General features: G+C 33.1%; 1 protein-coding gene across 3 annotated transcripts in view; it reads left to right on the top strand.

Annotated features, from left to right (window-relative positions):
• Positions 1-25,035, top strand: part of SEC23A (SEC23 homolog A, COPII coat complex component) — a 134,840-nt gene that overhangs the window by 104,403 nt on the left and 5,402 nt on the right. For all 3 annotated transcript variants that reach the window (XM_074290709.1, XM_074290708.1, XM_074290710.1), the window contains 6 exons: positions 9,116-9,269; positions 13,089-13,166; positions 14,135-14,296; positions 15,314-15,400; positions 17,518-17,673; positions 23,944-24,009. In XM_074290709.1, coding sequence (XP_074146810.1) covers positions 9,116-9,269; positions 13,089-13,166; positions 14,135-14,296; positions 15,314-15,400; positions 17,518-17,673; positions 23,944-24,009 — 703 coding nt within the window. The remainder of the gene's footprint in view (positions 1-9,115; positions 9,270-13,088; positions 13,167-14,134; positions 14,297-15,313; positions 15,401-17,517; positions 17,674-23,943; positions 24,010-25,035) is intronic.

The raw sequence follows: 25,035 nt of genomic DNA, 5'->3' as shown, positions 1-25,035 counted from the left end.
CATATGAATTTTGTTGTTAGTTTTTCTAGGTCATTAAAATAGTTTCTTGGGAATCTGGTATTGCATTAAATAAGTTTAAATAAATAAATAAGATAAATGAATAAATAAATAAGATAGATAAATAAATAAGTTTAGGTAGTATTGGCATTAGCTCAACTTATCCAAGAGCATTTAATATTTTTCCTCTTGTTTAGATCTGAAAGTGTTTTGTAGTTTTGCTCATACAATTCCTGACTTTCCTTTGGCAGATAGATATCCAAATATTTTATGCTATCGACAGTTACTTTGAATGGGATTTCTCTTTGTATCTCTTCCTATTGGATTTTGTTAGTGATGTATAAAAATGCTGATGATTTATGTGGATTTATTTTGTATCCTGCAACTTTGCTAAAGTTGTGGATTATTTCTAATAGCTTTTTAGTAGAATTTCTGGAGTTCTCTAAGTATACTATCATATCATCTACAAAAAGTAATAATTTGGTTTCCTCATTACCTACTCTAATTCCTTTAATCTCTTTTTCATCTCTTATTGCTGAAGCTAGCATTTCTAATATAATATTGAATAGTAATCGTGATAGTGGACAGCCTTGATCTTATATGATCTTATGACTCCTGATCTTATTGGGAATGGTTCCAATTTATCCCCATTACATTTGATGCTTAGTGACAGTTTTTAATAGATGCTCCATTTAATCCTATACTCTCAAGTGTTTTTATTAAGAATAAATGCTGGATTTTATCAAATGCTTTTTTTGCATCTATTGAGATGATCATATGTTTTTTGTTAATTTGGTTATTGATATAGTCAGTTATGCTAATAGTTTTCCTAATATTGAAATAGCCCTGCATTCCTGGTATAAATCCTACTTGGTCATGGTGCATTATCTGGGGGATGATTTTCTGTAATCTTTTTGCTAATATTTTATTTAAGATTTTTGCATCAATATTCATTAGGGAGATTGGTCTATAATTTTCTTTCTCTGTTTTCAACCTATGTAGTTTAGGTATCGGTACCATGTCTGTGTCATAAAAGGGATTTGGTAGGATTCCTTCATTCCCTATTTTTACAAATAATTTATATAGTATTGGAGTTAATTGTTTTTTAATTGTTTGATAGAATTCACATTTTAATCCATCTGGTACTGGGGATTTTTCCTTAGGGATTTGATTAATATCTTGTTTTATTTCCTTTTCTAAAGTGGGACTGTTTAACTAATTTACTTCTTCCTCTGTTAATCTGGGCAAGCTATATTTTTGGAGGTATTCTTCCATTTCATTTAAGTTATCGAATTTATAGGCATAAAGTTGAGCAAAGTAACTTCTAATTATTGCTCTAATTTCCTCTTCATTAGTCATGAGTTCTTCCTTTTCATTTTTAAGACTTAACAATTTGCTTTTCCTCTTAACTTTTTTAATCAAATTTCCTAAGGGTTTATCTATTTTTTTTTCATAAAACCAACTCTTAGTTTTATTTATTAATTCAATAGTTTTTTTTTTTACTTTCAATTTTATTAATTTCTCTTTTTAGTTTTAGAATTTCAAGTTTAGTGAAAAAAAACTGGGAGTTTTAAATTTGTTCCTATTCTAGCTTTTTTAGTTGCAAGCCCAATTCATTAACTTTCTCTTTCTCTATTTTATGCAAATATATAAAATTTCTCCTTCTTATCACTTTGGCTACATCCCACACATTTTGATATGATGTCTCTTTATTGTTATTTTCTTGGGTGAAATTATTATGTCTATGATTTGCTGTTTCACCCTATCATTCTTTAGGATGAGATTATTTAGTTTGATCTATTTTCCCCTGTCTTTTTATTGCATTGTGATGCATTTACTATTTCTGCCTTTCTGCATTTGAATTTGAGGTTTTTATGTACTAATATATAATCAGTTTTTGTATAGGTTCCAAGAACTACTGAGAAGAAAGTGTACTCCTTTCTGTCTCCATTTAGTTTTCTCCAAAGATCTATCATACCTAACTTTTCTAATATACTGTTTACCTCTTTGATTTCTTTCTTATTTAGTGGTTTGATATATCTAATTCTGAGAGTATAAGTTTAAGATCTCCCACTATTATAGTTTTGCTGTCTATTTTTTCTTACAGCTCTCTTAATTTCTCTTTTAAGAATTTAGATGCTACACCACTTGGTGCATATATGTTTAATATTGATGTTGCTTCATTATCTATGCTACTCTTTAGCAAGATATAGTGCCCTTCCTTATCTCTTTTAATTAGATCAATTTTTGGTTTTGCTTGATCTGAGATCTGGATGGCTACCCCTGCTTTTTTGGCTTTGTCTGAAGCATAGTAGATTCTGCTCCAACCTTTTAGTTTTATTCTGTATGTATCACCCTGCTTCAAGTGTATTTCCTGTAAACAACATACTGTAGGATTCTGGCTTTTAATCCAGTAGGATTCTGGCTTTTAATCCAGTGTGCTAACTGCTTGCTTTTTATGGGGGAGTTTACCCCATTCACATTTATGGTTAAAATTACTAAATCTGTATTCCTTGCCATCTTGTTATCCCCTGCTTATGCTTTTCTCCTTTCCTTCCTCCTTACCACCCTCCAGTATTAAACTTGTGAGCATCACTTGCTTTTCACAGCCCTCCATTTTTAGTATCACTCCCCCACCTTAAAGTTTCTCCCCCTATTTTACCCCTTTTCCTCACAATTTCTGTATTCCCTTCCCCTTAGCTTACTCCTTCCCTTTTCACTTTTCCCCTCCCACTTTTCAATGAAATGGAAGGAGTTTCACCATAAATCAAATATGTCTATTGATACACACTATGTTCATCCCCCTCCTTTCTTTGTCTCAGATATAATAGGTTACCTTTGCCTCTTTATAAGATATAGTACCACCACTTTACCCTTTTTTGTGATATCATTTCCTTCCAGCTTACCCTTCTTTCCCAGTATTAAACTTGTGAGTACAGCTTGCCTCTCACAACCCTCTCTTTTTAGAGTCCTTCCCATACTTTAGAGTTCTTCCCTTTTTCTTACCGTTTTCCTCACAATTTCTGTATTCTCTTCCGCTTAGCTTACTCTTTCCCTTTTAACTTTTCCTTTCTCACTTTTCAATGAAGTGGGAGAAGTTTCTCTGTAAATCAAATATGTCTAATATTTTTTTCTTTAAGCCAATTCTGATGAGAGTAAGATACACACTTTGTTCATCCTCCTTCCTTCTTTCCCTCAGATATAATGTTTCCTTTGCCCCTTCGTGAGATGTAGTACCCCCCCCACTTTATCCTTTTTCTGGTACAATTTCCTTTCCATTTCTAGTTTCTTTTTTATATTATAATTGTTAAACCAAATTATACATGTGCTCTTTATGTGTATTTGTAACAGAAATATAGTTCCCAAGATTTCTTTTTACCTTTTTATGTTTCTCTTGAGTCCTATATTTGGAGATCAAACTTTTTGTTTAGTTTTTTTCATCAGAAATAGATGAAATTCACCTATTTCATTGAATGTCCCTCTTCTTCCCTGGAAAAAAATGCTCATTTTGGCTGGGTAAATCATTCTTGGCTGCAAGCCAAGTCAGTTTTTGTATAGTTCCAGGAACTACTGAGAAGAAAGTGTACTCCTTTCTATCTTTATTTAGTTTTCTCCAAAAATATATCATACCCAAGTTTTCTAATATTCTATTTACCTCTTTGATTTCTTTCTTATTCAATTTGTGGTTTGTTATATCTAATTCTTTCAGAATATCAGATTCTAGGCCCTTTGATCCCTTAATGTGGACACTGCTAGATCCTGAGTAATCCTTATTGTGGCTCCTTTATATTTGAATTGTTTTTTTTGTAGCTGCTTGTAGTATTTTTTTCCTTGGTCTGATAGTTCTGGAGTTTAGCCACAATACTTCTTGGAGTTTTGATTTTGGGGTCTCTTTCAGTAGGTAACCAATGAATTCTTTCAATGTCTATTTTACCCTCTGTTTCTATAACATCTGGGCAGTATTCTTTGATGGTTTCCTGAAAAATAGTGTTTAAGCTCTTTTTTTCATCATAATTTTCAGGAAATCATTTTACATTATTTCTATTTTCCAGGTCTGTTGTTTTCACAGGTAGGTATTTAATATTTTTCTCCATTCTTTAATTTTTTTTTGTTTTACTTGACTGATTCTTGGTTTCTCTTCAAGTCATTCATTTCCATTTGTTCAATTCTGATTTTCAATGATTTATTTTCTTCACTTTTTAAATTTCTTTTTTGTAATTGTCCAATTGAGTTTTTAAGTGAGTTGTTTTGTTCTATGGGATTTTTCCCCATTTCTCCAGTTTTATTTTTTAAAGAACTATTTTCTTTTTCCAATTCACTAATTCTGTTTCCCTTGGAATTTTTTACATTTTCCAATTCACTAATTCTCTTTTTCAGAGATTTGTTTTCTTTATCCACTCTATCTTTAAATGAGAGGGATGACTTATTTAGATTCTCTTTCCAAACTTCTCTTTCTTTTCCCCATTTTTCTTTTAGCTCTTTTGTAAGAGCGTTTTAAATTTCTTCTATGAGAGCCTTGTGTGATGAGGAACAGATCATATCCCACTTTGGGGATTCATTTGGAAACACTGTTTTTAGTCTCCTCAGGATTTGAAGTCTGCTCTCTATTCATATAGAAGCTATTGTTAAAGTGGGCTTTAATTTCTCGCTCATTTTGACAAAAAAGGATCAAAGAAAACAAATAATAAAAAACAGATGGGGTCTGCTTTTTGGTCAGTGTGGTGTTACCAGGCTTCTTCTGCAGACTACAGGAAGTAACAGTGAGGCAGCAATGGAACAATAATGGCTGCACTCCCTGCACAGCGGCCACTCTCTGAGACTCTGAGAGCGTGCTGAGTTACTCTGGGTATTGGGTGGATATGGTCAGGTCTGGAGAGATCCCAGTATTTCAGGATTGAAGACTTTAGCCCCAGTGTTTATAGCTTCTCTGCTGATCTATTGGCTTGCTGCCAGGGCAAAGAAGCTCACACTGGGTAAAGTTCTTCCCACAAGTTTTCTGAGGGCTGTGACTACACCCCGCCCCCTCCAATCTCCTCAGTGTGAGCTGCCTTCCATGCTCTTGCTGCCTGCCTGCATTCTGCACCTGGTCTAACCATTCTGCCCATGAGCAAAACTTTTTTCTGGCCAATTTCAAGGATGTCTTCTGTTGGTAATGTATTTGTGGGTTTTTTAGTCAAGCACTAATTCCGAAGCTGTTATCATGAAAAAAAGTATTCTGAGGGCAAAAAAGAGCTTAGATAGATGTATGTGTCCTCTCTGCCATCTTGGCCAGAAAACAGCATGCTCCTTTTCAATATTTAAGATATGAAGTATATCCTAAGGTGCTTACAGTAAAAAGCTTTCTTTAAGAACAGAGAAGTTGAACACCTTAAATGACTTTCAGAAATTGATAGGAGATATCCAATGGATGTGTCCAGTGTTAGGTTTAACTACCTATCAACTACAACCATTATATGACATTTTAAGGGGAGACACTGCTTTAAACTCATCACGCCACCTTACTCAAGAGGTTTTGAGAGAAGTTGAACTGTCTTTATCCATTGTGGTTGAAAGAATTACTCAAAAACCCTTGGAAATATCAGTTTTTGTTACAAAAGAGGCATGCGCAGTAGTTCTTCATAAAGGAGACAGTGTGATTACAGTGGGTGAACATCCCAGCAACATCAGAACAAAACCTTACTCCTTACCCAGTGCTTGTGGCTAGAATTTTATTAAAGGCCATTAAGGGAATTGCACAATTATCTGGAATAAGACCTCCCAAGATATATACCTTTTATATCAATGTACAAATTAATGTATGCTGTGAAACCATCCCAGGAGTGGCAAATTTTATTGGCCATAGCTCCAAATTTTACACACGGCTCAATTGAAGATAAGCCGGCTATTACATAATTGGCAATGCATTCTTGAAGAAAAGGTTTCTAAGGTTCCTCTTAAACTATCTTTACAGATGTATCCAAACATAACATTTGTGCTGCATACCCTCATGACTTAACTATAAAGAGAGTAGTCAGAACTTCTTTTCAGTCCACTCAGCAGAATAAATTGTATTCAAGCATTCTAACTCTTACTTATTATCCGAGAGACATAAATATAATATCTGATTCGGCCTATTCAGTAGGTGTGGTACAAAGAATTGCCACAGCCCAAATAAAATTTGTAGCTTCTAATATATATTAACTCTTCAAAGAAACTTCAAGAGCAAGTGAGAAAGCATCTAGGTAAGATTTCTATCTTGCATGTCCACTTCCAGGTCCTATTTTTTGTGGAAATTCAAAGGCAGATAGTCTTCTAACCATGTTGGCTAATACTCTTTTATTTCAGGCAGCCCAAGAATCTCATTCTAAATATCATCAGGCGCTTGAGTTTTACATTTGCAATTTGGGATAACAAAAGAGGAAGCTAGGAGCATAGTAAAAGCCTGTCCAGCTTGCCTTCCTTTCCATGATCCTATGCTCCCTCCAGGGAAAAACGTTCATGGTTTGAGACCCAATGAAATTTGGCAAATGGATGTGACCCATTATAAATCTTTTGGTCGTATGTCTTTTATCCATTTAGACATTTTTTTCAGGATTTACTTTTGCAATATCAGCAGCAAAAGAGACTGCCCGAGTAGTCACTGAATTCCTTATACAAGCTTTTTCAATTTTTTATCCATTTAGACATTTTTTTCAGGATTTACTTTTGCAATACCAGCAGCAAAAGAGACTGCCTGAGTAGTCACTGAATTCCTTATACAAGCTTTTTCAATTATGGATGTGCCAGAAGCAATAAGAACAGATAATGGCCCTGCATATACTTCTAAACATTTTGCACACTTTTGTGCACAGTGTCAGATTTTACGTATCACTGGAATAACTTTTAATCCTCGAGGACAGGTAGTACTACAGAAGAGATAACAGAGACATCAATATACTCCTCCAAAAACAAAATAAAGGGAGAAGCCACAGGTAACTATAGAGACCTTTTAAATTTAGCTCTTTACACTATTAATTTTTTTTTGATTTTTGATAAAGATGCACTGGCTCTGGAAGACAGGTTTTGTAACTCATTGGACGGCCAGTGTCCAGTGCAAGTAGCTCCACTGTATTTAGATAATCACCGGGTGATGTGGAGAGATCCAGAAAGTGGTGAGTGGAAGTGACCAGATAGGTTAACTTGGGGGAGAGAGGGTTTGCTTGTATCTCTACAGATGGAGAAGGAATCAGATGGGTGCCAATGAGCCGTATTCACCTTGTGTATCAGAGAGAGACAGAAAAAGAGAAGACCCTCGAATCCCCAAGGAACATCAGATGGTTCCATCTCTGACTATGTGTGCCACGGAAAATGCATGACAGTGAACATCAAAAATTATTGATGAGCCTAATGCAGGACTTCAAATCCTGCAGGAATCATTGAATTCCCCAACACATGAAGAAATGGACAACAGATTGGTTTTGGACTATCTCTTTGCTGCTAAAGGAGGTGTATGTGTTATTGTTATTTATATATCCTCCTTCTAGGAGTCATGAACATGTATAATTACTCCTGTTGATTTGTGTTGTTTGTTACGTCACTTCTCGCCTGTGTTATATTACTATGTGCTTGTGTAATATGGGAGCATGCTGATGGATTTATATATACCTGTTTCAAGGAAACCTGCTAATAATACCTGGTTTGGTGTTTCACCTCCCTGAGAAGTCAGGGAGGGCATGATCACCTCCTTTTTTGGTGTTTTCACCTCTCTTCCTGAGAAATCAGGCAGGGTGTGACCACCTGTGTTATAAAGCAAAAGAAAGTGAGAGATGTAGAGGGCCAGAAATCTGGAGAAGTATACTTGAAACAAGGATACTTACAAGGTGTTAACTCAGTGTGATTTATGAGATGATGGTTCTCTAGTTAATATATATTTAGTACTTAATATGGTGATGTAATGGTTTTCTAGTTCACACATATTCCATATTCTGTAATGAGGTAATTACAATAGAGTATGTAAGGGCTGAGAGAACTGGGGACACAGTCAATCAGAGTCAGTGAGTCAGAGTGAACAGAGTGTGAAGGAGACAATATATACTTTAGATTCTATTCCTGACTATCCTGCTGAGACCAAGGCCTGTCTGGAGGATCTCCAGAAAAGTAGCCCGGACATTACAACATTCTATTGTCCTCCAATCTCCTGATACTTTCATCTCTTATAGGCCTTTTTTCTTCTTGGTCACCTTGACTTCAAATTGTGTGTAGTGTCAGAGGGAAGGCATGAAGATTAAAAGAAGACTAGAAAGCTTTGTGCAGAAAATGGAACTTTAATTGAGGTTGAAAAAAGCCAGGAAAGCTAAGAAGTAGATTTGAGAAGAAAGAGAATCTGAGGCCTGTCCTGAGGAACAACTAGTGAAAATACTCAGTCAAGAGACATAGTGTTTAGTTCTAGGAGCAGCAAGGAAACGAGAACCACTGGATTACAAAGTACATGGGCTTTATAAGTCAAACAAAGGTTTATCTTAAAGGATTAATAGGATAATAACTGGTAATGATTTAAAGGAAAAACATTATGGTGCAAATGATGGTCAGAGGTGCTGATGTAGGAAAGCTTAATCAGTTGGGACATGCTAAATAATTCATTTTTACTGGAGCATATATGAAATTGTATCTGGAGGACATATGTGGAGATAGAAAGATTGGCCACATTGAATAACAGGCCAGAGTTTCTTCTTTATTTGGTAGACAATAGGAGATCACTGAAAATTTACCAAATTTTAAACTTATAACCTGTAAAATATTCGTTTCTCCATTGCCACTTTATCAGTACCATTTTCTCCTCTTTATAGCTTTGCTTATTTCTTTTCTAGGGCTATCCCACTATACTGAGAATACCTGGCCAAATGTACCACATGCTACTGGAGATATTTTATCTGAAAACTTAATCTCTCTTTCCATAATTTTAGAAATATAGCAATATTGTAGTGAAATCACATATATTGTTTTAACAAGTTAATTATCTGTTAATCTTAAAATTGTAAAATAGAGCTGTTTATGATGTTACTGAAATGACATTTTGAAAAATTTCTCTGGACTAATAACTATTGACTAAATTAATTAATATAAACTAGAGCAACATTACTATGTTTCTTTTTGTTTTTAGCTGGGCAGATGCCCAAACCCAGATACAAAACATTGCTGCTTCTTTTGATCAGGAGGCAGCTGCCATTCTTATGGCCAGATTGGCAGTATATAGGGCAGAAACAGAGGAAGGTCCAGATGTGCTCAGATGGCTAGACAGACAGCTCATTCGCTTGGTAAGAACAAAAATTATGTGTACTCTTAAATATTATGAACTGTTTTGTTTTTTTAAAGAACTGACCAATTAGTTTATATTTCTAATGATACTTACTGTGAAAAATCATCTTAAAATGGCTTCATAGACACTGAAGCACTTCAAATTCAGGAGGAGCAACTATATAATGCAGGGGATAGAGCATCAGTCCTGGAGTCAGGAGGACCTGAGTTAAAATGTAATCTCAGGCATTTAACACTTAATAGCTGAGCAAGTCCCTTAACCCCAATTCCATCGGAAAAGAAAATAGAAAAATTCAGGAAAAAATATCATTAATAATTCTTAAATTGTACTTCGGCACTTACTATAAGTAGTAGAGCAATTAACAACACTTTTGATCATTTAGAGCCAGTTTTTAAGTTTGTCATTGCAAATATTACTTTCTGGTTTGAGATGTTTTCTTGCCTTGTATGTATACTCTGGGTGTGTGTATGTGTGTATTCAATATATTTTGTGATTTAAACACACACATCCATATACACACATACACGTAAGTGTGTACGAATGCATGCTTGTATGTATATATTTTCTCTTTTTACAGAAAGATCCTTGAGGACAGGGACAGGAACTCTTCATTTTTATTTATGTATTTCAAGCTCTTGGAACCCTACTGACATACAGATGTCCCAAAAGTTTTAATGTAGTTTTCAGCCAGTAGGACTGTATAAGTTCTTAATAAATATTTGTTTGTAAATTGATTGACTCAGGGATTCACCAGTGACAGTCATGAAGAAATATCCTAAATTAAAACTGTATGATCTTGATATGCTTTATTTTTTTTTTTTACTATTTTCTTCTCTCTTTCATCTTTTGTGCTTGCAATTTCTATATTTGCTGAATGTCATGTCAGCAACTTGACTTTTGAGCTTACTTTTTCTCCCAGTAGTGTTTTATTTTTCCAACTACACATAAAGATAATTGTCAGCATTCATTTTTGTAAGGCTTTGTGTCCTAATTTTATCTCTGTCATTTTTGACTTCCAATCACATTAATTGGAGGGAAAATTCTTTGTAACACTTTCTGATTTGCTTCTGGATTTTTTATTCTTTGTTTGTTTCTTGATTTTTAAAAATTATTTTATTTTATTTTTTTACTATCATGGCTAGTTCTTTGCTACTAGAAAAATGCTGATATACTTTTAGTTATATGGACTTTTTTTTTTAACCCTTTGTTTGGGCTAGATATCCAGGAGTGGGATCATTGGTTAAAAGGGAAGGAATAGTTAGATGTTTTAATTTCAATCAAGTCAATCAGTGAACAAATATTTATTATCTATCTGTGCCAGGCACTATGTGAAGTGATAAAGATACAGCTATAAAAGTGAGACCATCTTTATCCTCAAGGAACTTTAGAGGAGAGAGAGTATGTGAATAGATCTGTAAATATAAGACATATATAAAACAACAGCAAAAACTTAAGTATGGTATAAATAATATAAAAATAAGAGAAAGAGATAAAGAGACAGAGCAAGAAAGAGTTTGAGAAAGAAAGAGAGATAGAGAAAAGGGAGAGAAAAAAGAAATAGAAAAGAGAGAGAGAGAAAGAAATAGAAAGAGCAAAAGAGAACAAGACAGATAGAAAGAGACAGAAAGCAAGACAGAGAAAGAAAAAGGAGAGAGCCAGACAGAGAAAGGAAGAGAGACAGAGAGAGAGGAGAGAGAAGAGAAAGAATGAGAGGATGAAAGAAAGAGGGGAAAGAGAAAGAAAAGAGACAGAAAAGAGAGAGAGTCAGAGACACAGAAAGAGAGAGAGAGAATGGAGAGAGAGAGCGAGAGAATGGAGAGAAAGGAGAGAGAGAAATAGAGAGGAAAAAAAGAAAAAATTGTGTACTTGTGCTGGGCATTAAGTATTATAAAATTATAAAATATAGAATATATAAAATATAAGTCAGCAAGACATTGTCTCCCCTCAAGGAAATTAAAAGCATATTAGCAAATTCCATTTAGAGGGAAGGTGAAGTGAAGACAGTATATACTTATTAAGTATTATGTGCCTGGCTTCACACTAAATGCTGGGGATGCAAAAAAAAAAAAAAAAAATTGGGTAAAACATTTACTGCTTTCAGGAAGGAAACATGCTACTGGGTTTTACAACATGAAAAACAATTATGCACAAATATTTACAATAAATTGGGGATAATCTCATAGGGAGGGCATGGGAATAGGTGGTGAGAAAGGGACAGATGGAATAGATTTGGAGAATAGAGACTGGGGACTTCGGAAGAAGTTTGGATTTGAGATTGGACTTGAAGGAAGCCCTTCAAAATGATGATAATCAGGGAGAGTGTTCCAGCTATGGGGATAGACAAAGAAGGCTCAGTGTAGAGAAGAACAAGATAACTAATGTCTTGGAATTGTAGATTTTGTGAAAGGTAGAGTACAGTATAAAGAAGATTGAAAAGTTTAGAGGGGTAACATTGTGAAGGACTTTAAAAGCCAAGCAGAGGATTTTATATTTGATTTTTAAGTTTATAGATAGTCATTTGATTTTATTGAGTAGAATAATGGGATAATTTCAGGAAGATCATGTTGATTATTGAGTGGAGGATCTGCATGAGCAGGTAGGGAGACAGGGTGAAAAATAATGAATATCATGGCTATGTCAGGAAATAAAGGGACATATATAATTTATGTCTACACGTTATATTTATAAGGTATATGTCTATATAGTGTAAGTATATACGTATTAACACCTGTGTACATACACATAAAAAAAAATTGGGTAAAACATTTACTGCTTTCAGGAAGGAAACATCCTACTGGGTTTTACAACATGAAAAACAATTATGCACAAATATTTACATAACATTCATATTTAGTGATGGTAGAAAAGACAGGACTTGATAACTGATTGGATGAGAGATCAAAGAGAACATCTAGGTTGTAGAGTCTTAGTGACTAGGAAGATTGTGGTACCCTCAGAAGTGATAAAGAAGTTTAGGAGATGGAAGAGTTTTTGAAGAGAAGTTGAGTTTAAGATAAGAACTGGGATGGTTATGTACGTAGAATTCAAGGTTCTGGTTGGGAGTTAGGGTTAATAATAGCTCAAGTAGAGGGTGCATAGGGTAAGTGTATGGAGAGCTAGATAGGTGAATTTGGAATCAGATCCACTTGGTTCAAATCCACTTTCTCACACCTTTGTGATCATTAGTAGGGTCTTTGAACTTCCTAGACCCCAATTTCCACCTCTATAAAATGGAATTGAATTTATATGAATTCAAAAATCTTGTGTGACTTTAAATTTAGTATGATCCAATGTTCCAAATATTTATTTTAGTCACATCAGTTTTGCTTGTGCAAAAACTTTTTTGTTTTATGTACCCAGGATTAAGTACTTCATCTTTTATGATCATTTCTACCACTTGCTTAATTAAAATTTTTTTCTTCATAATTATAGTTGTATAGAGTTCCTCATTCTGTTTTCCCATTTTTTATGATGTGAGTTTTTACTAATTAGGACATTTGTCAATTTGAAGCTTATTGTCTATCATGTATGCTGTAAGAAATTAATGTAAACTTCATTTCTGACAAATTGCTTTCCAGCTTTGTCAGATGGGTAGTACTTAGAACCATAGTGAGTATTTGGGTTGATTTTGCTCCATAGTAAAAGAATATTTTGGGAGAAAGTTAAAAGTCCTAAATTAGGTAGTAGGTGATATTTCAGTTTTTACCTTGATATTTATTCTAGATATAGAGCACAGTCCTTTGCAAATGAGTTCAGCAATAACATTTTTTAGCAATACCACGAAGTATTTTACTAATTTAGATTTTATTTTATCTAGTGTCAGAAATTTGGAGAGTATCACAAAGATGATCCAAATTCATTCAGATTTTCGGAAACCTTCTCCCTTTACCCACAGGTGAGAATATAATAGACAAACATACTATAATTACAGAATTTTGGTTCCATTATTCTCACATGTTTGTTCAATTAATCTGGATCTGTGGTCCCCATTTAGGGCTTCAAGAACCCCCAGGGATTTGAGATTCTGACTCATGGGTTTGTGCTTTAAGTTCTTTAATGACACTTTAAGTAGTAAATAATTGTTTAATTGTTATAGATATATTTTGTATGTATATAATCTTTCCTCTAGGGGTTCCTAAGGCTGTTTTCTTTTTTCTTGTTTGATGAAATATGTTTGAATTGAGAAAAAAATTGGGAACCACTGATCTAGATGGTTTTTGGTGGAAGGAATTCTATTTATATTACAGAAATTCTCTATTATTTAGTAATCATATTACTTAAATAGAAAGCATTTTCTATTAATTAGCCTCTTTTAAAGGAAAGATCATCTTTAGTGAGATAATAGATTGACTTTTATATGAATGATTTTTTTTTTTAAATCATAAAAATTATATCTTTATCATCACTCTTTAGTAAAGTTGCTATGCTTGCATTTTGTGGTCCACCCACAATGTCATATTGCATTTTACCCTGTAGCATGAAACATTAGCTTGGCCCATTATATTTAATAGATTCACACTTTAAGAGAAACTATACTTCTGAATAGAAAAATTGATTGGAATTCATTGATTTTTTAAAAAAATTTTTGGTGGAAGTATTAATGAGTAGTAAATAGGCTAAAAGACAGAAAACCCAAGAGAAGAAGGAAGGAAAAACAAAAGATATGGATGATATACTGCCTGATAATCAGCCTTAAAATATTTTAGATTTGAGGAAGGAAAGTTAATAAATATTTTTTGTTAATTCATAGTAGTTTATAGTGAATTTAATAATTTTGTTAGAATCATAGTTTAATGTACTTGTATTATTTTGAGAAAAATTGAGTAACATTATTTCAAATTATCCAAATGTTTTATTTTGCAGTTTATGTTCCATTTACGAAGATCTCCTTTTTTGCAAGTTTTTAACAACAGTCCTGATGAGAGTTCATATTACCGGCATCATTTTATGCGTCAAGATCTGACCCAGTCATTAATCATGATTCAGCCTATTCTCTATGCCTACTCTTTTAGTGGACCTCCAGAGGTAAAAAATAATAATGATGATGTTCATGCTTATACTGTGATAATAAGATTTGGAACTAGAAAGAATTCTAGAAAATTTTCTTGCATCATTTTTGTTTGTTATTTTAGTAGTTGTCTTTTGAAAAGCAAAAAAAAAAAAAAAAAAAAAAGAATGATTGAATCTATTAAAAAATAATGCTGTCTCTTCTATATAAAACATTTTTAAAAATAGAAATAATCAGAAGCATATATAGTTAACATTATGAAGTCATAAAATAATTTAACTGCAAGAGAGTTTGAGAGAAAATGTGATTGAATTCTGTTCCTTCAAGCAAGTTAACAGGGCAACAATTTATCCTGAAAAATTTGATTTTCTCTCTTAGAAATTTGGTTTCCCACTTTAAAATTTCCAGATAAGATGGTAATTCCTGTGAAACCCTTGGGAAAAACATTGGGAACCACTGATCAAGATGCTAACTTGTGGAAGAAATTCTATTTATATTACAGAAATTCTCAGTACTGGGCCTTAGTTTCTATAGTTGTAAAATGAGGATTTTAAATTAGATTCTAACTCGCAGATCTAATTCTGTGAATGTCTTATGATAACATGCTATTTCTTTTTTTTTTTTTCCTTTTTTTTTTTTTTTCTCTGAAGCAATTTGGGTTAAGTGACTTGCCCAGAGTCACACAGTTAGGAAGTGTTAAATGTTGTCTGAGACCAGATTTGAACTCTGGTCCTTCTGACTTCAGGGCTGGTACTTTATCCACTGTGCCACCTAGCTGCCCCTAACATGCTATGTCTTAAATAATATCATAGCTGAATATATTTGAGCACTTAAGTTGATGCTGTATGATTTTGACAATGTTGCATTGACTGTGTAGTTTGTAATAGTTTTTTCATGAGTTCAGAAATTTTATACAAACCAAATTAGAAAATAACTATAAATTATGTAAGAAATTTGTACACAGTCTTGGAAAGATAATTTATTTTTTTCATTTCTTCTCTTTCCTCTTCTTTTCCTTTTTTACTTTATTTCAGCCTGTTCTTCTTGATAGCAGCAGTATTCTTGCAGATCGTATTCTTCTGATGGACACTTTTTTTCAGATTTTGATTTATCATGGGGAGGTAAGATTTTATTAATTTTAAATCTCCTTACAGCAGAATATTTTATTTACTTTTAAAAAAGTTTTTACCTCCTTTAAACTTTTGACTTTCTTATAATAATAATTTAAAATATGTATAAGAATCCCTACCAGTTTTTTTAGATTCAGTTTACAAAGTGACACATTACTCTAACTCATAATTTACTTTAACCATACCTGTGACCACATATATAATATATATGTACAAGCAGTAATCATCAGTTGTACTTGCTGTTTGTGAGGGAATCAGTTTGCCTTTTTAAAAGGATAGTATTCACATTTAATTTTCTTACAATAGTGCTTTTACCATTGCAAGAAGGCAGACAGATGGCTAATTTTTACTGCTCTGGGATAGTCATATAGATGTTTTCAGATGTTTCCAGTAGTATAGCAGTCCCTAATTCTACTTGATTCAAAGGTCTTGCTAAAGATATACATTTGAAGCGTAGTATATTAATCAGGATTTGTTAACTTTTCATTGTTACTTAATAGTAGCTTCTAATTACTCTGGTAAATAAAGATTTTTGTAATACTGATTGAGCCAAGAAAGGCTTTTGCCATTTTAGTTTAAGCTTTTTCTTCTTAAGGCAGCTTGTTAGTAGGCTGAAAGAAGACATTAAATATGCTCTTGATATTACTTTGTACTTTTAAAAAAATGTCTAGATGTAGAACTGTATTGAGTAAACTTGGGTTGAGGGAGATTGATCTAGAAAAATAAAATATCTGATAATAATTCTTTAAACTAACTTTATCTTTAAACTATCAAGCTGTATTTAACTCTGGCTGATTTACTAGATTTGCAGGCATTTTGAATGCTTACAAGGAAGCAATATTACAATGATTTCTTGAAGTAATGCAGCTAATAATTAAAACAATTCCATTTCTGTCTTTTTGTTTTAAATAATTTTTGCCTCAACAGATTCTGCCCTAGACTAGTATTAAAATGAATTTTCATTCCCTAAATATAGGGAATAGGGAGAGAAGGACAGACATGGTATGTTCTAGGGAAAACAAATAATACTGACAGATCACTAGCCACTGGTGTGGTTCTCTGACAACTGACTCTCAGTTAAGAAATCCATTTACTCTCAGCTCCATCTTTTTTAAAGTCCCAAAGATCAAACATGTAGCGTGCTACACTCCTAGTATAATACTCTGAATCAGATGAAAGGAAATTGGGAAATATTTAACAAAATAAACAAAATGAAACAAGATATAGATAATGTTAGTATGTGATTTTCTAAGTCATCATGTCCCTGTAGAGATCCTTATGTATGATTTAGTGGCCTTCATTTCATTTGAATTTGCTATCAGTGCTATAGATGATCCCAACCTGATTAGGCCTTTTGAACACCATTTTAAATCCTGAATAGTTAGGGATTTGAAGAATTAGCTCTTTGCCAAAGTGATAGTGAAAATGACAGCCTTCATGAGGAGTATAAGCCACTTGAGCATTTCTTTTATTGTTTTTCTTAAATTTACATAGTCTATAAAATAATAATTATGAGAAAATTTCTAAATAATACATAGGCTTGAAGTACCTGGGAAATCTGTCATAAAAGATTCTGCAAAAGGCATTGGATTTGTATTAATTTACTCTCACATATCATTTTAGTCAAAGGAGTATTTTTGAAAAGTCTGTTCTGATTAGTTGCTTATTTTGTATTTTTTTTTAAGAGAAGAAACTTAAAAGCTTTCTATTTTCATTTGTTCCATGCACCTTTATTTAATATCATGGACATTTCTGATAGTCTGGTAAGGCCTAGGGACCAATTCTTAGAATATTTTTGAATGTATAAAATAAAATGCATAGAAAAATAAAGGAAATCTATTATATTGAAATGGAATTGTCAGAATACTAAAAAAACAAAAATAAAAATATAAGTTTGCAGACCCAGGTTAAGAACCCCTGTTTTTGGAACTGGACCTTAAAAATTTTTATACTAGTTAAATGGTTTCATAAACAGTAGTTAAATTTTTCCTGTTATCTTTTCTAAGGTTATTTCCCATGAACATTATCTTCTTTAGAATACTTGATACACCAGAAAGGAAAATTGAAATTCTCCCTGTTTTTTTTGTTTTTTTTTTTTTTTAATTTAGACCATAGCACAGTGGCGCAAATCAGGCTACCAGGACATGCCAGAATATGAAAATTTTCGCCATCTCTTGCAAGCCCCAGTAGATGATGCTCAAGAAATTCTGCATTCCAGATTTCCAATGCCACGGTACATCGATACAGAACATGGAGGCAGCCAGGTAAATAGTTTTCTATTGTAACCATACCTCTTTGTAGGATAGATTATTTTTTATTTCATATATATATATATTTGTTTCATTGAGCCTTTTTAACCACATCATGATAGCATAAACACTTTATGTACATTCCAAATTCCAAATTATATAATTATTATAGAATGATTAACATGATTTTTAAAAAGAATACTGTTGTGACATGTGATTGATTTTATTTTTTAATAGCTTTTTATTTACAAAACATATGCATGGGTAATTATTTCAACATTCACCCTTGTAAAACCTTCTGTTCCAAATTTTCTTCTCCTTTTCCCCATCCCCTCCCCTAGATGGCAGGTAGTCCAATACATCTTAAATATGTTAAAATATATGTTAAATCCAATATATGTATATATATATATATATATATATATATATATATATTTATATAGTTATCTTGTTACACTAGAAAAATCTGATCTAAAAAGAAAAAAAAAAAAAACCTGAGAAGGAAAACAAAAATGCAAGCAAACAATAACAGAGTGAAAATGCTATGTTGTGGACCACACTCAGTTCCCATAGTCCTCTCTCTGGATGTAGGAGGCTCTCTACATTGCTGAACAATTAGAACTGGTTTGAATCATCTCATTGTTGAAGAGAGTCATGTCAAAGATTTGATTATTGTGTAGTCTTGTTGTTTCTGTCACAATGATCTCTTGGTTCTGCTCATTTCACTTAGCATCCGTTTATATAAATCTCTCCAGGCCTCTCTGAAATCATCCTGTTAGTTGTTTCTTACAGAAAATAATATTCCATAACATTTATATACTATAATTTATTCAGCTATTTCCAATTGATGGGTATCTATTCAGTTTAGAGTTTCTAGTCACTACAAAAAAGGGCGCGAATTTTGCACATGTGGGTCCCTTTCCCTCCTTTAAGATCTCTTTGGGATATAAGCCCAATAGTAACACTGCTGGATCAAAGTTTGATATGCACAGTTTGATAACTTTTTGAGCATAGTTCCAAATTGCTCTCTATAATGGTTGGATTCGTTCACAGTTATCTTTTCCTGTCATCTTACCCAATCTGACAGGTGTGTAGTGGTATATCAGAATTGTCTTAATTTGCATTTCTTTGATCAGTAGTAATTTGGAACACCTTTTCATATAGCTTGATTTTTTTTTTTTTTTATAAATTTGAGTTTATTCTCCATATTTTGGAAATGAAGCCTTTATCAGAACCTTTGAATGTAAAAATGTTTTCCCAGTTTATTGCTTTCCTTCTAATCTTGTCTTCATTAGTTTGTAATGTTTGTACAAAAACTTTTTAACTTAATGTAATCAAAATTACCTATTTTGTGATCAGTAATAATCTCTCATTTGTCTTTGGTCATAAATTCCTTTCTCCTCCACAGATCTGAGAGGCAAACTATCCTATGTTCTAATTTATTTATAGTAGGGGACAGCTAGGTGGTGCAGTGGTTAGAGCACCAGCCTTGAATTCAGGAGGACCTGAGTTCAAATCTGGTCTCAGACACTTAACACTTCCTAGCTGTGTGACCCTGGGCAAGTCACTTAACCCCAGCCTCAGAAAAAGGGAAAAAAAAATATAGTACCATTCTTTATGTCTAGATCATGACCTTATCTTAATATATGGAGTTAAGTGTGGGTGAATGACTAGTTCCTGCCATACTAGTTTCCAGTTTTCCTAGCAGTTTTTGTCAAATAGTGAATTCCTGTCCCAAAAGCTGGGGTCTTTGGGTTTGTCAAACACTAAATTGCTATAATTATTGACTATTTTGTCCTGTAAACCTAACCTATTCTGCTGATCAACTTCTCTATTTCTTAGCCAGTACCAAATGGTTTTGGTGACTCTTGCTTTATAATATAGTTTTAGATCTGGTACAACTAGGCCACCTTCATTTGATTTTTTTTTTTCATTAATTCCCTTGAAATTCTTCACCTTTTGTTCTTCCAGATGAATTTTGTTGTCATTTTTTTTAGGTCAGTGAAATAGTCTTTTGGGAGTTTGGTTGGTATAGCACTAAATAAATAATTAGATGATATTGTCATCTTTATTATATTTGCTCAACCTATCCAAGAGCACTTGATAATTTTCCAGTTGTTTAGATGTGATTTTATTTGTGTGGAAAGTGTTTTGTAGTTTTGCTCATATAATTCCTGACTTTTCCTTGGCAGATAGATTCCCAAATATATATCTGAGAGTGCAAGGTTGAGATCTCCCACTATTATAGTTTTGCTTTCTATTTCTTCTTGCAGTTCTCTTAACTTTTTCTTAAGGAATTTCCATGTTATACCACTTGGTGCATATATATTTAGTACTGATATTGCTTCATTATCTATAGCACCCTTTAGCAAGATATAGCGCCCTTCCTTATCTCTTTTAATTAGATCAATTTTTGCTTTTGCTTGATCTGAGATCAGGATGGGCTACCCCTGCTTTTTTTTACTTCATTTGAAGCATAATAGATTCTGCTCCAGTGTTTTACCTTTACTCTGTATGTATCACTCTGCTTTAAATGTGTTTCTCGTAAACAATATATTATAGGATTCTGACTTTTAAAACATTTTGTTATCTGGTTTTGTTCTATGGGAAAGTTCACCTCATTCACATGTACAGTTAGAACTACTAATTCTGTATTTCCTGCCATCTTATCCCCAAATTATACTTTTCCCCTTTCCCTCCTCTCTGATATTTAAGTTATGAGCACCACTTGCTTCAAGCAGCCCTCCCCCTTTAGAATCCCTTCCTCTTTCTTATACCTTTCCCCTCCAATGTCTGTTTTCCCTTCTATTTAGTCTACCCTTTCCTTTTTTATCTTTCCCCTCCCCCTTTTCAATAAGTTGAGAGAATTTCTCTGTAAACCAAATATGTCTAATATTTTTTTCTTTAGGCCAAATTTGATGAAAGTAAGATTCACACAATGTTCATCTCCCTCCCTTCTTTACCTCAAATATAATAGGTTTCCTTTGCCTCTTCATGAGATGTAATTTCCCTCATTTTACCTCCATTTTTCCCTTTTTCTGGTACAATCCCCTTTCCACCTCTAGTTTCTTTTTTATATTATAACCATAAAAATCAAATTATACATGTACTCTCTATGTATACCCATAACAGAAATACAGTTCTCAAGAAGTTGTTTTTTTTTTTAACCTTTTTATGCTTCTCTTGAGTCCTATATTTGGAAGTCAAATTTTTTCTTTAGCTCTGGTCTTTTCATCAGAATGAATGAAATTCACCTGTTTCATTGAATGCCCATTTTTTTCCCTGGAAGAAAATGCTCAGTTTAGCAGAGTAATTTATTCTTGGTTGCATTCCAAGTTCCTTTGCCTTTTGGAATATCAGATTCCAGGCCCTTTGATCCTTTAAGGTGGAAGCTACTAGATGTTGGGAGATTGTGGCTCCTTGGTATTTGAATTGTTTTTTTCTGTCTGCTTGTAATATTTTTTCCTTAGTCTTATACTTCTGAAATTTAGCCACGATATACCTTGGAGTTTTTATTTTGAGGTCTCTTTCAGAAGGTGTTCGGTGAATTCTTTCAGTGGCTATTTTACCTTCTGATTCTTTGACGTCAGGGCAGTTCTCTTTTATGATTTCCTGAAAAATAGTGCCTGGACTCTTTTTTTCATCATGGTTTTCAGGGAGTTCAATAATTCTTAGATTGTCTCTCCCCTAAATCTATTTTTCAGGTTAGTTGCTTTCCCAAGTAGGTATTTCACATTTTTTTCATTTTTTTGGTTTTGCTTGACTGATTCTTGATGTCTTATTGAGTCATTCATTTCCATTTGTTCAGTTTTGATTTTTAGTGAATTATTTTCTTCATTTACTTTTTTTTTTTTTTTTTTAGCTTTTGCATTTGTCTAATTGAGTTTTTAAATGAATTGTTTTGTTCTATGGAATTTTTTTTCCATTTCTCAAATTCTGTTTTTTAAAGAATTATTTTCCTTTTCCAATTCACAAATTCTGTTTTTCAGGGAGTTGTTTTCTTTTTCTATTTTTTTATATCTATCTTTTAATGAGTTTTATGCTCTTTCCAAACCCAAAGTTTTCATTTTCCATTTTTCTTTTAGCTCTCTTTTAATTAAATTAATTAATTTAATTTAATCCTTTTTCATTTCTTCTAGGAGAGCTTTGTGTGATAGAGACCAGATTATACCACCTTTTAGGGTTTCATCTGGAGACAATCTGCTTTTAGTCTCCTCAGGGTTTGAAATGTATTCTTTTCTTTCACTATAAAAACTATGTATGGTTAGAGTTCTCTTTGCCTTTTTACTCATTTTTTTTAAAAAAATTGAGATCTGCTTTTTGGGCAGGGGAGATTTTCCAAGGTTCCTCTACAAGTGGCAAAATGGCCCAGGTGCTGGGTGGGTGTGACCAGGTCCCATGAGACTGGCATTTAGAGGGTCACTATTTACTATAGTTGTGTTAAATGTTTTATAACTCTCTGCTGATCTACTGGCTTGCAGCCAGGGCACAGTAGCCAACAGTAGTGTAGATTCCCCCTTATAGAGTCTCTGCAGCATGGAATCTGCACTGTCCTGCAGACTGTACTAGCTTGTGGAGACTGCACCAATCTTGCATCTGCACAGCCTGTGCTGGTGTCCTTGTGTTGTGCCTGCCTGTGTGCCTGGTCACCTCCTTCCATGCCTGACTGAAGCAGACCTTTTCTGGTGACCTTTAAAATTATCTTCTGCTGGTAATTTGCAGAACTCCCAATATTTATCGATTCTGCCAGTCCAGAACTAATTCAGAGGCAGAATTTGCTAATTAGTTAAGGATCCTGGGAGAAGATCAGAAAGAAGAGTGTGTCTTTTGCCATCTTGACTCCGCCTCCTGTGACATGTGATTTAAATTACATACCAATTAAAAATTTATTTTCTTTTCCTCTTCCCATCTTCATTGGGGGTAGAAAGGAAAAAGAAAACTCTTCTAACAAAAATATAGTCAAGCAAATAAATTGCCATTTTGGTCATATTCAAAAATGTTTGAATACAAACTGCATCTGGAATACAATAATTGTCTTTTTTGAAGGGGTTCATCATTCATCCTGTAAAAAAAATAAAAGATTCTTTATGGCATTTAACAAAGTTCTGAAATCTTCCAATGTTTTCTTTACAGTGGTAGTGTTCTTGTCACTTCTTTCTTCAATTCATACTTGCTTTCTCAGGTTTCTCTGAAAATTTCTTACATAGTAGCAATACTCCATTATGTTCTTTTAACTTAGGTTGTTCAGTCATTTCCCAGTTCATAGGCAGCCACTTTATTTCCCATTCTTTGCTTGTACCAAAAAAAAAAAAAAAAAAAAAAAGTGCTGTAAATATCAGGCAGCTAGTTGGTGCATTTGATACTGTTGAATTTGGTTCAAATCCTAACTTGGACATTTAATAGCTGTGGTGAAGTCTTAATCTTTCTCAATCTAAGCTTTTTAATCTACTATGATAAGAGTGTTATGTGAATCAAATGAGATAATTTACATAAAGTGCTTTGCAAACCTTAAATAGCTATATAAACACTATAAGACCTTGTGTATATGTATGTGCAGACAAATGCACATGAGTACATGTCCTTATTTGTCTATTTAGTTGTGTTCATTCAGTCACTTTTTATGACTCCTTTTGAAGTTTCTTGGTACTATTTGGAAATAGTAGTTTGTAAACATTATTGGAGTTTCTTGGTACTCCAATAGTGGAGTTGTTTACCATTTCCTTCTGCAGCTCATTTTACAGATGAGGAATTGAGGCAGACAGAGCTTAGATGACTCGCCCAGGGTTATACAGCTAGTAACTGTCTTAAGGCAGGATTTGAACTCATGAGGATGGATCTATTTCAATCCAATCACATACCATTACTGATCCCTTTTTGAGATAACTTGTTGTAGTGGGAGCCAGGTAAATGGGTGAAGAACACATTATTATATCCCCTTCCAAACAGGTAAAGAGATAATCAGATGTCAGGTGATGATTTTAAAATGACATTACCAAGGATGACGTCATGCTTTTAACAATTTTAAGTTTTTAATAATAATTAATTATTGGACAATACATTTTTTGATATAAGAAATATTCTTTGTCACTATTATATTTGAATTTTGGAGAATGGAAAATTATAAATATTAAAGAGGTCTAGATATTATCTTATTTTTGATTGTCATTAAAGCAACTAAAAATAATATCTCAAGAAAAACTTTTAAGAAAAAAATATTTTAGGCAGTATAAACCTAAGAATTTTTTGTTTGATGACTTTTTTTTTTTTTCCATCTTTGTTTGAAAGGCACGGTTCCTGCTTTCAAAAGTCAATCCTTCACAGACGCATAACAATATGTATGCCTGGGGACAGGTAAGTATAACTAGCATATTTAAAAAAAAAAAAAAATCTTGTATGGTGGGGCAGTGGTTAGAGCACCAGCCCTGAAGTCAGGAAGACCTGAGTTCACATCTGATCGCAGACACATAGTGTGACCCTGGGCAAGTCACTTAACCCCAATTGCCTCAAAAAAAAAAAAAAAAAGTTTAAAAAGTCTTGTTATGTACATTATTTTGTATTTTTAAATAATTTTTAGTTTTAGAAAATTTTGAGCTTAAATTCTTTCTGCCTCTTATACCTCCATCTAGAAATGTGTTATTGGTTATATATGTGAAGTCATGTAAAACATATTGCCATATTAGCCATATTGCAAAGAAAAAAAATAAAAACAAGAAACATAAAGGTGGGAAAAAGTATGCTTCAGTCTGCATTCAGAGTTCATCAGTTTTTTCTCTGGAGGTGCAGAACACTTTTCATTATGGGTCCTTTGGAATTTTCTTGGATCATTGTATTTATCAAAGTAGCTTATCTTTCACATTTGATCATCCTTACATTATTGCTGTTAATGAGTACAAGGTTCTTATTCTGTTCATTTAACTATGTATCAGTTCAGTTCATATAGATGTTCCCAGATTTTTCTGAAAGTATCTTAATCATTATTTCTTAGAGCATAGTAGTATCCTATCACAGTCATATACATAACTTGTTCAGCTATTTCCCTACTGACAGGCATCCCCTCAATTTCTAATTCTTTGTCACCAAAAAGAGCTGCTATAAATATTTAATACAAGTCTACTCCCTCCTTCTTTTAAAAAATTTCTTTGCGATACAGACTTAGGCCCGGTATTATTGGGTTAAAGAATTATGCACAGTTTTATAGCCCTTTGGTTATAGTTCTAAATCATTTTCTAGATTGATTGGAGCAGTTCACATATACCCATAATTTGTTAGTATACCTAAATACTAAATAGCATATCTTGAAAATGATTTTTTGAATATTTATACAATTTCTTTTTCATGTTGAGTATATTCTTCTCCCTTTCTTCATGTCTCTTCTCT

Source organism: Sminthopsis crassicaudata, chromosome 2, assembly GCF_048593235.1.
Source record: "Sminthopsis crassicaudata isolate SCR6 chromosome 2, ASM4859323v1, whole genome shotgun sequence".
NCBI lineage: Eukaryota > Metazoa > Chordata > Mammalia > Dasyuromorphia > Dasyuridae > Sminthopsis > Sminthopsis crassicaudata.
Note: the sequence above shows the minus strand (reverse complement) of the source record. Positions and strands in the feature narration are given on the sequence as shown.